General features: G+C 38.6%; 1 protein-coding gene across 6 annotated transcripts in view; it reads left to right on the top strand.

The window, feature by feature from the left end:
* The window catches only part of Pcsk5 (proprotein convertase subtilisin/kexin type 5), a 434410-nt gene that overhangs the window by 121315 nt on the left and 298319 nt on the right, over positions 1-14776 (top strand). For all 6 annotated transcript variants that reach the window (XR_011704087.1, XM_027940145.2, XM_071600559.1 and 3 more), the window contains exon 4: positions 12332-12475. Coding sequence is in view for 5 of the 6 variants with exons in the window: in XM_027940145.2 (XP_027795946.2) it covers positions 12332-12475 (144 nt within the window). In the remaining variant the exon portion in view is untranslated. The remainder of the gene's footprint in view (positions 1-12331; positions 12476-14776) is intronic.

Genomic DNA, 14776 nt, shown 5'->3' with positions numbered 1-14776 from the left:
CAATCTCCTATAATTATGTCAAAGTGGATTCTACTGTTATGTGTAACTAAAGAAAAACAATTAAAAAAAGAAGGAAGAAAAAGGTTGTTTTCTATCATTGTGTTATAAAATTTCTTTTGTGACTTTGAAAACAATAAAAGTAGTAGGACTTTGGAGTTATGAAACCAGTTGGTTGTGCTTTTCCAGAACATAGTGCATTCTGCTCATTTTAAAGAAAGGAAAACATTCTCCATTCTATTAGCACCAGTTCGGAGCCCTTGGTGAATAACAAAGCAGGAGTTTCTGAGCAAATTTATGCAGAGGGGACCAAGAGGATGAAGAGTTCTGTGCAAGCAGAATTTTGTAAACAACATAAATGAAGATATTACATATTAGAAAAGAATGAGGGTTACTTCCTGTTAATGTTACTATAATTATTAAAATAATGCAACTCCATTGCTTCTAAAATGCATTTTCATGAGCTTCAGCATAGGAATTGTTTCGTGGCTTATAGGCACGTAAGGAAAACATTTTAATTGAGATCATCCCTAAGCAAGCACCATTTACTAATTTACCAGTTGCACTATTTGCGGAGAGAGTGGTATATTAAGAAATATCTGGCTCTTGATTCATAGCCAAGAAGAAACTCATTTGATAAACTAAGTTTCTCTTCAACTCACAGAAGAATTTGCTGCACAACTATAAGGAAAGACAATATTCAAATTGAGCCATTTACAGAAAACCAGAGAAGAATTGAGAAATGTTTATTTTATCATCATGCCCTGTGTTCTTCCAAAGAAAATAGATTCCTGCACCCCTCAGCTCCTCTCCTGCCAGAAGAAATATCTCACAGGGCTGTAATAGGGTAATAACTCACCTGCACCATGTCACATCTCTTCTGATTTCTTTTTTCTTTTTTTTTTTTTTTGATACCAGGGATTGAACCCAGGGATGCTTAACCACTGAGACATATCCCCAGCAGGCCCCCTCCTTTTTAAATAATTTTGAGACAGGGTCTTGCTAAGTTGCTTAAGGCCTCATGAAGTTGCTGCGGCTGGTTTTGAACATGCAATCCTCCTGCCTCAACCTCCTGAGCTGCTGGAATTCTAGGTGTGCATCACCACATCCACCTTTTCTGACTTTTTATGCCAACCGTATTGAACACTATTAGTGGCACATAGAATAATCAGCACTCCCAAATTAATGCCATCTTCTCTTATGTGATTCTCTTGAAGGCTTTAGTCTGCACACTTTCTGTGTTCTTTCATGAATCTTTTCATTGGCAAAGAGAAAAAGCAAGTGCCCTATCATGAGCAAGTGTGCAGAAAATGAAGATTTCTACATCTTATTTGTACCTTTTCTGTTGTCTGCATAATTTTCGACTATGTCAGTTGTCCTCTTCTATGCTTTACCTTAGAATTCACTTCTGCCCTTTTTCTCAAAATTCTTTGTCAGTCAGGGTTCTCCAAAGAAAGAGAGTCAAAACTGTGTGTATGTGTTTGTGTGTGTGTGTGTGTGTGTGTGTACCGATAGAAAGATGGCAGATAGATTGATTTAGCATGAGTGACTGACATGTAATTATGGAGGCTGAGAAGTTTCCTGGCCTGCTGTCTGCAAGCTGGAGGCCTAGGAAAGCTATTCAACTCCATATCTGAAAAGCTTGCAAACCACAGGAACCAATGTTGTAAGTCCTAGGCTAAGCCTGAAGGCCCAAGAATCAAGCACTGATGTGCAAGGGCATTGAAAGGTTTGATGTGCCAGCTCAAGCAGAAAGCAAATTCACCTTCCTCTAACTCTTTATTATATGGAGGCCTTCAAGGTGTTGGCTGATGCTCAGACATGTTGGTGAGGGCAGCCCTACTTTGCTCAGTCTGTCTGTTCAAATGCTAATGTCTTCTGGAAACATCCTCATAGATACACCAAAAAATAGTATTTACCAGCTGTCGGGGCATCCCTTAACCCAATCAGGTTGACACATAAAATCAACCATCACACCCCTTAAAATAAAAATAAATTCTTGATGTTTTGAGTATTTTTACTATGAACTCTAAATATTTTAAAAATATTTTTATTTATTCTTTTTAGTTATACATGACAGTAGAATGTATTTTGACATATCATGATAGTCTCCAGTTCCATCCATTTACCTACAAATGCCATGGTTTCATTCTTTTTTTATGGCTGGCTGTTTTAGTACGCTTTTTCACCCCTGTGACTAAAAGACCTGACCAGAAAAACTATAAAGGAGAAAAGATTTATTTAGGGGGCTCACAGTTAAAGAGGTCTTAGTCTAGAAGTCCGACTCCATTTCTCAAGGCTGAACATCATGGTGAGAGAGTTATGACAGAAGGAAGAAACTCACATCATGATCAGAAAGCAGAGAGAGTCAAAGTTTCTATTCTCCAGATACAAAATATATACCCCGAAGCCACGTCCCCACTAAACCACTTCCTCCAGCCACATTCTTCAGTTACAACTTCCCCTGTCAGGGGATTAATTCACCAATTAGATTAAGGCTATAACCCAATCATTTCTCCTCCAAACATTCTTGCATTGTCTCATCTGTGAGCTTTTGGGACACCTCACATCCAAATATACTGAGTTATATCCCATTGTGTATAGGTACCACATTTTCTTTATCCATTCATCTATCAGAGGGCACCTAGGTTGATTCCATAGCTTAGCTATTGTGGGGATTGGCTATGAACATTGATCTGGCTATGTCACTTTAGTATGCTGATTTCAAGTCCTTTGGGTATACGCCAAGGAGAGGGATAACTGGGCCAAATGATGGTTCTATTCCAAGTTTTCTGAGGAAACTCCGTACTGCTTTCCAGAGTTGTTGAGCCAATTTGCAGTCCCACCAACAATTTATCAGTGTACCTTTTCCCCCACATCCTTGCCAACATTTATTGTTACTTGTATTCTTGGTAATTGCCATTCTGACTGGAGTGAGATGAAATCGCAGTGTACTTTTAATTTGTATTTCAGTAATTGCTAAAGATGTTGAACATTTTTTCATATACTTTTGACCATTCATATTTCTTCTTTTGTGAATGTCTGTTCAGTTCCTTTGCCAATTTATTGGTTGGGTTATTTTATTTTTTTTGTGTGTGTGTGTGTTAAGTTTTGTGACTTCTTTATATAACCTGGAGACTTAATGCTCTATCTGAGGTACAGGTGGCAAAGATTTTCTCCCATTCTGTAGGCTCTCTGTTCATGTTCTTGATTATTTCCTTTGCTGTGAAGAAAGAAGCTTTTTAGTTTGATACAACCCATTTATTGATTCTTGATTTCACTTGAGTTTTATGCAGCTTAAGAAATAGGGGTTTAATTTCATATTGCTGCATATGGATTTCCAGTTTTCCCAGCACCATTTGTTGAAGAGGCTATCTTTTCTTCAGTGTATATTTATGGAACCTTTGTCTAGTATGAGATAACTGTATTTATGTGGGTTTGTCTCTGTTTCTTCTATTCTGTACCATTGGTCTTTCTGTCTGTTTTGGTGCCAATACCATGCCATTTTTATTACAATAGCTCTGCAGTATAATTTGAAGTCTGGTATTGTGATGCCTCCTGCTTCACTTTTCTTGCTGAAGGTTACTTAGCTATTCTGGGTCTCTTATTTTTTTAAATGAATATCATGACTGGTTTTTCTATTTCTATGAAGAATGTCATTTTAATAGGAATTGCATTAAACCTGTATAACACTTTTGGTAGTATGGCCATTTTGACAATATTAATTCTGCCTATCCATTAGCAGGGGAGACCTTTCCATCTTCTAAGTTCTTGAATTTCTTTCAAATTGTGTTCTGTAGTTTCAAAGTGTTCTGTAGTTCTCATTATAGTGATCTTTCACCTCTTTTGTTAGATTGATTCCCAAATATTTATTTTCTTTGAGCCTCTTATGAATGGAATAGTTTCAGTTGATTTCTAATTTCTCTTTCAGTTGATTCTTCACTGATACGTAGGAATGCAGTTGGTTTATGGGGGTTAATTTTATATCCTGCTCCTTTGCTGAATTCATTTATGAGAACTCTAAAGATTTAAAGATGTATAACACAGGCTCCATTCCAAGTGCCTTTTAATTTCACTGGGAAGATAATGCACTTGTCTAGTCAGAGATTACTGATGTGAGAATTGTTAGGAGGTGAGCAAAAATGCACTGGACTTGAAATGTCCTGCTTTAGCATCACATATTTGATATCTTTAAGGGTCCCCATGGCCTTTCTTCCCCACATGTTTGGCCAGCATTTCTCTTCTAGATAAGCTGCATCAACTTGATGGACTGTTTTCTCTTACCTTTCTGGATCACTTTGCTTCTCTCAAACTGATCATTTCACATGTTGCTTACCTTTGGGTGTGTGGGAAGCACTCCCTATGTGCCTCTCTGTCTTATTTCTTTGTGTTTTTCTCAATTTCCACGTCACCTCTTTCACTCTGCACCCTCCAGCAATACTATTTTAGTCTACGTTTTTGTTGCTGTGACCAAAAGTCCTGACAAGAACAATTTTTAAAAAGAAATTTTTTTTTTTTTTTTTTTGGTGGGGGAGGCTCATGGTTTCAGAGGTCTTAATCCATAGATGGCTGACTTCATTCCTAAGAGTTTAAGGCCAGGTATAACGTCATGGTGAAAAGGTGTGGTAGAGGGAAGCAGCTCAAGAAATCACTCCACAAAGCAGAGAGAGCTGTACTTAACAAGGCCAAAATATATACTCCCAAAGCACACTCCTTGGCCCCACCTCCTCCAGCCACACCCTACCTGCCTATAGTCACCAGTTGATCCCTGGTGACTAGGGGGATTAATGTACTGATTGGGTTAAAGCTCTCATAATCCAATTATTTCACCTCTACACTTTCTTGCATTGTCTCCCACAGGAGCTTTTGGTGGATTCCACCTATCTAAACCATAACAAGTACTGACTTTGTTTTTTTTTTTTTTTTTTAGTTCTGTTGACTCTCAGTCTGTCTTTGATTAGTGCATACCTTTTCCAGAATAGAACACAGCCTCTTCTTCCCTCACTTGCCTTTTTTTTTTTTTTTGAGTCGAGTCATATTTGGGGGTTTAGGTTCAGTGCTATTTTCTCTCAGCCTTCTCATACTTCCCTCTGACTAGGTTCCATATTCCTAAAGTACCCTGACAACCCCCATTATAATGCCTAGCATGTGCTTTTATAATAGCTTGTTTGTCTGTAACATGGACTAGACTTCGAGTTCTTGACAACATGAACAGTGTTTGTGGCAAGTAGAGTGACCTGCGTGTGGTGAGAAGGAAAAATTACAGTAGAGAAGGATGCACAGGTTTCAAACTCAGATTGCTAAAACTTGACTCTGTTTTTGTACCTGAGGTATTTGATAATAATGTGAACTTGGCAGGTGCAGAAGGCTATACATGTAAAAGGTAAGTTTGTTCTTAGTGCCAAACAATGCCCCCTAAATTTTAGAGATGCTAGTTACCCATTAGTATCATGGACAGGTGAAAAAACTGAAACCAGTTATCCAAACACTGATATGAGACATGTAAAGATTCTTTAAAGGAGATAGACATATTTTTTGGTTTATTATGTTGGCTTATTGGTTGTGTTAAGTTTCTAATTCAAGAGGGGTCAGATTTTGAAAGATTCAGAGGATCACAAAATGGAAACGTCCATTTAACTCAATCTAAAAACCATCCGGCTATCCTTTGCCAGCTTCACTTTAATTTCTTGATCCTCAATTAAAGTAGAGTTTGGGATCTGCATTTATTCTGTTTTCTTGTATATAAGCATATCATGTATACCACAGCCTCGTTCTCCCAATACCCACTACTTTTTGATGTTTCCTTGGTTTTATGTGGGACAAGCTAAACATCTTATATAACTTGAGAAATGATCCTTTGTCAAAACTTATTGTAGGTGGGCCATGGTGGCACCCGCCTGGAATGCCAGTGGCTCAGGAGGCTGAGCTAGGAGGATGCGAGTTCAAAGCCAGCCTCAGCAAAAGTGAGGCATTAAATAACTCAGTGAGACCCTGTCTCTAAATAAAATACAAAAAGGGCTGGGGATGTGGCCCAGTGGTTGGGTTCCCCTGAGTTCAATCCTCAGTACCAAACAAACAAACCTGTATTATAGTAGGTGGGAACCATGCTTCTAGCAGAACTGAAATACTATGTCAGTATATGGGGTAAAACAGGATGATTGGTGGGAGGCACCAATCTTGACAACAAAGGCAATTGGAATTGTTCTTTCTTTGTGTACCCCAACCCTGTTCTCCATCCCCCAACCTAGCTCAAGACCCGGAACATTAAGGTCATTCCTGCTATCTTTCACAAACAGATCAATTGCCCTTTTAAGTTTGTCTAACGTCACTCTCCGGACAATGAGGAAAATCATCTTGTTCTTTTACAATAAACTATCTCTCCTTTTTATTTCATTTTATTTTTCAACTAAGGTTTTCCTCCCTAAATTATGATGACTCCCATGCACGTGCTGTCATCAGCCACAGCACGATCACACCAACAGCAGCTATTTGTTTTGTACTTTGTCTTCTCTCACCTTCATGACTATTCTCTGTGTTCAAAGGACAGATCAGTTTTAGGATTTTAGGATCTTGAAGTTGGAAAGAAGTAGAGGTGGAATGAAAACTCTCCTCTGCTTGCTTCCCTTAGCTCACATCCTTAGCTGCTCTGTTGGAGTTGGTGTTGTTGAAACATACTAGTCTCCCTTGGAATTTCTGCATAATCCACAAATTGAACAATTATCTTTGGATCTGTTTTGGTCAGGGCATTTTTGTGATTTGAAGTCTACTAAACTGGCCTGTAGAGATAGTGGTAAAAAACTTAGACCCTAACCAAGCTTAGTATAGATTATCATGAACTTGTACACATCTACAGTTTTGGAGACCCAGGGTATCTGCTCCATATACCTGATGGAGAGCCCATCAGCTAGGACCTTCCTCACAAAGACTCAGAGGCTTCACAAAGGTTTAGGTAAACTTGAGAAAGAAAGATTTAAGAATGACTTTTGCAAACAAATATGAGAAGGAGTGAAATAATTGCCTGAAAACACAAAGGGAGTGCTGAGCTTAGGTGCCTCCCAGTGATTCCCAGGTACTGGGAAGCAGATGTCAGATCTCATCAGAAATGGAGCAGAACTAACCCATAGTGGGCTGCTTCCAGGACTATGATGGTCCCACCTTCTAACAGCTCATGGAAGATTTGTGTTGCACATTCAGGAATTGTATGATTGTGTTGGTTTACAACTAGTCACGATGTGAGTATTTATACCATGGTAGTTGGGAAACAATATAAATGAGGGCTTTTAAAAAAAATATTTTTAGTTGTAGATGGACACAATACTTTTATTTTGTTTATTTAGGTTTTTGTTTTTGTTGTTAATGTGGTGCTGAGTATTGAATCCAATGCCTCATGCATGCTAGGCAAGTGCTCTACCACTGAGCCACAACCCCAGCCCAAGAGCTACTTTTTTTTTTTTTTTAAAGACCAGGTGTACTAACATGTCATTGGTCATTGAATTAAACAAGTGAACTTCCTGTTATTGAAAGTAGTCATATAAAAACTTGGCATTTCCTAAGAAAGCTGTAGTACCAAAAAAAAAAAAAAAAAAAAAAAAACGAATAAGGAAAACGTAGAAAATCTCTAAAGTCTTATCTGACTATATTCTACTATATCCCTCGAATGCACTGTCATCCTGCTAAAGCCAGTGGGATTTCAGTTTTTTGATTACTGGAGATGTGTTCTCCGATGTCCACTCCTTATCCCATCATTCGAATGTTTGACCCTGCTCTAAGCCCTTTCTGTTTCAATGTTTTGCCTAAGACTTTCCATAGTCCTGTGCCCTGGTGTCAGATGGCTTGAGTCTGAATTCCAGTTCCACTATTGACCACACATTTGAATTACAGAACTTTACATAGATTGATTAAGTCTCATTTGCTTTATCTGTTGAAAGCATATAATGAAAACACCCCTTTCAAATGGTTGTTCTAAGTCTTCAATGGTGCTATCCACATACACTGATTAGTGAAATATTTGGCCATGGTAAGGACCTAGTAGACATTAGTTATATTTTCACATATTTAGAAGCCCAGGCCACTGCAAATATGTTAATAATTAATATCAATTCTATTTTCTACATCTCTTAAGCTCCAAATTTTATGAGAATTTTCAAATATATATGTATATATTTTTACTGAATTATCTTGTTCTGTTTCTTAATTTGTATTTGGAACAGATTTTTGTGCATGTAGTTCTGTTTTCTTACTAATATTGCATAGTCAGGGATGCAGTCTTATGAGCTACTGTATAATAATGAACAGCAGATGTTTTCAAAGTTAGCAGATACTGACAGCATACAAATGGCATTTTGAGGGCCAGAGGTATACAGCTCAGTGGTACAGTGCTTGCATAGCATGTACAAGGCCCTGAGTTTGATCTACAGCACCCCTTCATCCTGCCACCCCCGCCAAAGGGCTGTTCTTTGGAAGCCCTCAGACTTCAGAGCTTATGGAAGTTGAAAAAGAATGATGTTGAATATTTCCCCTCCCCTTAGTCTAAAGAAAACGATAGCGAGAACATAACAGGTGTTTAATAAACTGTTCTTTCATTGAGCAAACACTGTAGAATGTTTATGAAGACATGAGAGATGTGGACTCGCCCATAGTCATTTATAAGCAGAATAGCTCGTAACCCTGGTAGGGAAAAAGCCAGTTTCTTAAAATTACAGAATCAGCTCTTTAAAATTGCATTCCTAAAAGGCATAAAAGCTTTTATGGGTAAGAAAGTGGGAGACCTTGGTGACAGCCATTGTTTCTGCAGGATATTTTGTTTTTTACTCCCAGTGTTGTTTCTAAATACTTCATCTTCTAGGCACAGATCATTATTGAAATATAGCACATTATTCAGAATTGAAGGTGCATACATTTACTATATTTATCTTGCATATCCTGTAGACATACATATATTTTTTTTCCATTGTCAATGTTCTGAAGTTCCTGACTGGCCCCTACGGGGCTGCATAGATGGCGACACAGTTTCAGCTGCCAGTCTTTAGTTCCAACCCCAGCAGACATTTCTCAATGTGGTTGACCATGGATGAGGGAATCGTGGTCCATATGTGTTTCATCTACCTTTGGGTGGCTGCCATCACATGGATTCCTGGCAAGTGAATAAGGTTCAGTTTAAAGACCGTTTTAATCAGACAGTAGAGGAAATGATGAATTCACTCCTGTCTTTGGTCAGTTTTGAGAGACATCAGTATTTTCCATAGTCTTTCCTCTCTACATATCTTGGGTACATGAAGCAACATTAGAAACACATTTGGAAGCCTGGAGCACTGGAAATGTGTTAAAAGTCTAAGGTTCTGCTGGGTGCAATGGCGTATACCTATAATCCTAGCAACTCAGAAGGCTGAGGCAGGAGGATCGCAAGTTCAAGGTCAGCCTTAGCAACTTAATGAGACTTTGTCTCAAAATAAAATAAAAAATAAATAGGACTGAGGATGTAACTGTGGTAGAGCTACCCTGATTTCAATCTTAGCACCAAAAATCAAACAAATTTCACCTCGAGCATTTATGTGTTCTGATTTAAGTGTCCTCTGATGTACTATTTATTTGCAAGAAGCACTCTAGGCTTTGATTAACTCTTTACCTTTGATATTTGGGCCACCTGCTGTATAAGATCATCTAAATGAATTTATCCATGAGATATTTCCTCTCCTTCACCTCCCACTAATACCATGGTGGTGGATTTGTTTAAAAAAAAAAGTGGTACCAAAATATTTAATGGTAAAATCAGATTCAATAAAAGCAGAGTGGAAAAAGGAAAACTAGTTGCTTCACTTTTAACACACATGTTTTCCATAGACACTGGCTTTCTTCTGTTTTCATAATTACAATTTCAGGCAGCGTCCCTCCACCCCAGGACGGTTATCACATTTGTGGGCTACCCATTTCCTGTGCATTTCCTTCCTCCAGCCCACCTCTTGGCCACATTAACATCACTCCCTGTCACAATCGATAGTACAGGTGGTCACAGTAGGTTTTGAAAAGAAAATGAAATGGAGACCTGTCAAGGTTGCTTTGTGTTAAATTAAAATATTTGGTGAGGAAAGGCCACACTCTTGGCCAGAGTCAGACTTCTGAAAAAAGTAGGTATTTCAGAAATTGACACCATTGTTTATGATCATTCTGTTAACAGAGCATTAGGGGGTGTCTCTGAAGAGGTGAAAGCAGTCAGTGTAATGGCAGCTTTGGGCTTGGAAGTAAAGTTGAGAATATGCCCTCTTTTCTGATCTGTAATTAACCAGTATTTTGAAAATCCTTGATTAGACTTAGTTTTATTCAGTCAGGGAGATAGAATTCACACACCATCAATAGTTCTTTGGAATTTAGCTAGAAGAAGTTGAATAGTGTAGAGCAGTGTGCATGCATGTATGTATGCATGGGCACACATGTGTGTTCCTAAGGTCAAAGAAGAGGAAAAGATAAAATAGCCAAAGAAGGCTTTGTGAAAGGAGGTGGGTCCAGCGTTGTGTCCAGAAAACTGGAGGAAGGAAGGGAAAGGAATTCAGATCAGTAAAGTAGATAGCAAAGCATATATGTACAGGGCTTCAGGTGTCAGGATCAGAAGTGAGGATGTAAGAAAACATGCCAATTTCCATAAAAATGTATGTCCTATTCCCTATGAAATTGATATACGTGGGTACCTGTTTTTGTAGAATGAATCTTTTATTCTATTCAAATGTATTAATAGCACAAATAAGACTCTGTCTTATTTAGTGAACAAAATCATGTCCAAGACCATTGGAGGCATCTGTCACTGGTTAGCATTCGATTTGCGGGGAAGAGGTTTGGAAAGAAAGGAGCTTCTCTTGGGGGTTTACCTAGAATCAAAGCCCAGTCATGGCCAACAAAGCCCTCAGTGATCCAGCCTTGCCTCCCTTTCTAGGCTGCATTCTTCTGTACTGTTCTTTCCAGAAATAATCACCTTGTTTCTCACCAAGTGCAAGATAACAGTTTTTCACTGCCTACAGGATGCCTGCCCCCAGGTTCTTGGGCAGACCACCTCTTTCTCATTAGTCTTGTCTCCGCTTGCATTTCACTTTCTCAGAGACTGAAGTCCTTTTTCTGACCATCCCACCTGAAGAAGTATACTGAGACCCCTAAGCATTCACCGTAATATCACCCTCTTTAAGTACGGAAAAACCAAGATCACTTATTTGCTCCTTTATTTTCTGTGTTCTCCCCTTTAGGCCAAGGACCTCAGTCAGGTACCTTGTTCAAAGCTGTACGGCCTGTAGTAGGCACTCAATAAAGTGTGTGTTAAATGAATCAGTGGCAGTCAGGTCTCTGTTGTGCTTACAGCATAGAAAGCTTGGCATTCTTTGCCATCCCTAAATGCTGAACTGTTTGTTACAGGAGGAAAGGAGTGAATAGCTACAGGCCTGGGGTGGCTGGTGTTGCCATGGCATCATAGAGCAGCACATTTCTTTTCCTTTTTTCCTCTCTGGAGCCTTAAGAACCTGGAAAGCAGCACCACTCAGAGGGGATATTTCAAAGAGATGGACTTTAAAGGAACAATGGTGTGGGTTGGACAGTTGCTAGTAAATCATATCAGGAAAAGCTGCTGGCTTAATTTCCTTTTCAGTATGGATGTACGTTGTAGCCATTGCAGAATGACGTTTCTGCACATAATGAACCAAGGTTCCATGTTTTACAGCCTGCTCCTTGAAAGCCTCACATGCATTTTCTTGTGTAGAGCACTTTTCTGGACTTTGCACTATTTTTTCCCCCTTCTTAAAAGTATTACTGTTTGAGTCTGTCTATCCCAATACATTATGGTAGAGCAGCCGTTGTTAATTTAGTGAAAGAAGTTTGGAAAACCTGTTATTTTTTTTCATTCATGGGTTTCTCATAGTAGCACATCTCTGGCTAACTGTACAAAAGACACCTGTGTGAGTTCCAGTGTGGCTGAATCGGCTCCTAGGTGCCTGGCTAAGTATGTTCTTCAGTTACCTGGTTTGGGTTTATAAATGAAATTTTACGATGACTATGACTCATTAATACATGCCAACAATAAATGATATCTTCCTTATGACGTTGTTGAGATGTACTTTATTTTTATATTTTTTCAAAGGATTTATGGTACCAGAACAGATCGCAGCTGGTGGCAGATTCTTACTTGCTTTTCCCACATCTCTCTTTCCCATCTTCCCCTGTTATTATGCTGGGAGTCCTGCTTCTGTGCTACCAGGCAATCTACCATATTGCCATTAATTTAATGTGTTGTCTTAACAAATGGGTAATTCCCCTGTCTCTTCACTATTTAGTAATCTGCCATGTCTCTTTCTTTCTTCAGCACTGCAGTGACAACACACATCCCTGCCAATCAGATATGAATATTGAAGGAGCCTGGAAGAGAGGATACACAGGAAAGAACATTGTGGTGACCATCCTGGACGATGGCATTGAGAGAACTCATCCTGATCTGATGCAAAACTATGTGAGTGTTTGCTTCGGTCGGAAGTCTCCCCTCCTTGTTAGGAGGAGGACCCATGTTAGGATTATCAGAAAGGGGGATTGCTACTGAACAATGTAACAACAGATACAATAGGCTCTGTGTTTTACTTCTTTCTTGTAAAAAGTGAGCTCTTAAAGTACAGGAAGCGTGAGATAACAGTTTTTCACTTTTGGGTGCCCTTGATACTGTGACCTACAAAAAGAAAGTGATCAGGGAGCAGAAACTCCACCACCAACACCATCTGCTACCAGCAACACCTGCTCTTCTCAACCATTCAGCCAACCAGCCATCTTTTGTTTCTTTTATGGAAAAAAAAAAGTAGACTTAGAATTATTCTCAAGTTATTTTGCTGGTACCTTTCTTTCACTCCTCTACTGTTTTTTTCTTTTAAACTTTTTAGTTGTAAATGGACACAATACCTTTATTTTATTTATTTTTATGTGGTGCTACAAATCGAACCCATTGCCTCACAGGTGCTAGGCAAATACTCTACCACTGAGCCACAATCACAGCCCCTCTACCTCTCCTCTTTTAAGGATAGTAGTGATTAGCCTCCCAGTAAGTCTGTAGGAATCGTCAGTCTCCCTTCTTAGGAAGGAACTGCAGATTCATTTAGTTCTCCTTTGAACAAAAAGAGATGAGTGACAGCAGGCTATCCTCACCCTGTATTCAAGCCACCTCCACAGCACAGAATTTTGAAGCTTAAGAGGAACTGCAGTTTAATCTCCTCATTTGATGGGTAAAGAAATTGAGGCATAAAGACTGAAGGGAGTAATCCAAGGTCAGATGTAGAATCAGAACTATGGCTGCCTATGCTTCAGCAGAGATGTCTTTCTCGTCACATGCACGGAGGATTTTGCTGTGTGCTGCTGTTCCCCCCTACAGACACCTACTTTGATTATATATGAAAAGCCTTCACTTAATGTGATTGCAATCTTTACCTTTTTTCTTATTTTCCCTCGAAAGAAAATTCTCTAAAATTACCTGTGTAATTAGCAGTGCTGGTTCCCTCTGAGTTCTTATGTTGGAGCCGGAGGGGAGTAGGGAAAACATACTAGAGGAAGTATAAGAAGACCTGGGTTCCAGTTTTTGTTTGGTTCATTCAAAAACAAGGTAGAAATTAACCTGTTTGAGTCCTCTGTTCTTATAACTAAAATTGTTATATTAGAGTCAGTGCAGAATCCTTTATGCTTTCATGGCCACAAAGAGCAGTTACAGGGCCCCCTTTGTACAGGAAGCAGAACCTTACCAGCTTTACATGTAATATATTTTCCTGAATTCCCTCAAACATTTCAAGTTCTGTGCACTAAAAGTTATTTCAGAAACATGAGCCTTTTGATAAATACAGAAAACAGAGATTTTGGAAACATTGAAATTGGGAATCATAAGGCATAAGGAAATTTCAAACGTTTTAAAGTAAGCTGTCTATGGTGGTATAAATTTGAACAATGATAATGATCCAGTAAATTCTTTATAGTATCTGGAAATTTTTCATGAGTATTTTTTTAAATATGTTTTTTGGATGTTGGTGGACCTTTGTTTTATTTATTTATTTATATGTGGTGCTGAGGATCGAACTCAGTGCCTCACACATGCTAGGCAAGTGTTCTATCATTGAGCCACAATCCCATCCCTTTCATAAGTATTTTTTTAAAAATATTTTTTAGCTATAGATGGATGCAAAATCTTTATTTTGTTTATTCATTTTTATGTGGTGCTGAGGATCAAACCCAGTGCCTCACATGTGCGAGGCAAGCACTCTGCCAATGAACCCCAACCCCAACCCCATCATAAGTATTTTTAAAAGCAAACAAATCTAACTTCGGTTTTGGAGGTTCTGTATCCTCATTTTGTAACCTCAGCATAAGAAAACTTTATTCATCATTTTGGTTAGTCCAAAAGCCCTTGAGTATTAGTAAAGTCTGAATTACAGGCTTCCTTTTTTATAGGAGATACAATATCTGAATGCAGACAAATGTTTAATAGGGGTCCCAAGGTACTTAATGGAATAAATAACTAATATTGATTTTTAGTTGGCTTGCCAATTATATATGAATAATTTTTGCCTTCTAAAATCCTTAATTATGATAAAGAAGTTAACAAGTTCAAAAATTCAAGTAAGGAATAAGGAGTAAATCTGGAGAATAAATCACTTTGCTTCCAGATATTTGAGTTGTACTTAGTGGAAAAGGACATGTTTGAAACACACACACATGTCATGACCTGGGTCATTCCAGGTGCACTGGGAACAGTGATGGCATAATGAAGCAGTTTCTCCTTGGT

The sequence above is a fragment of the Marmota flaviventris genome, chromosome 13 (genome assembly GCF_047511675.1).
Source record: "Marmota flaviventris isolate mMarFla1 chromosome 13, mMarFla1.hap1, whole genome shotgun sequence".
Lineage (NCBI taxonomy): Eukaryota > Metazoa > Chordata > Mammalia > Rodentia > Sciuridae > Marmota > Marmota flaviventris.
Note: the sequence above shows the minus strand (reverse complement) of the source record. Positions and strands in the feature narration are given on the sequence as shown.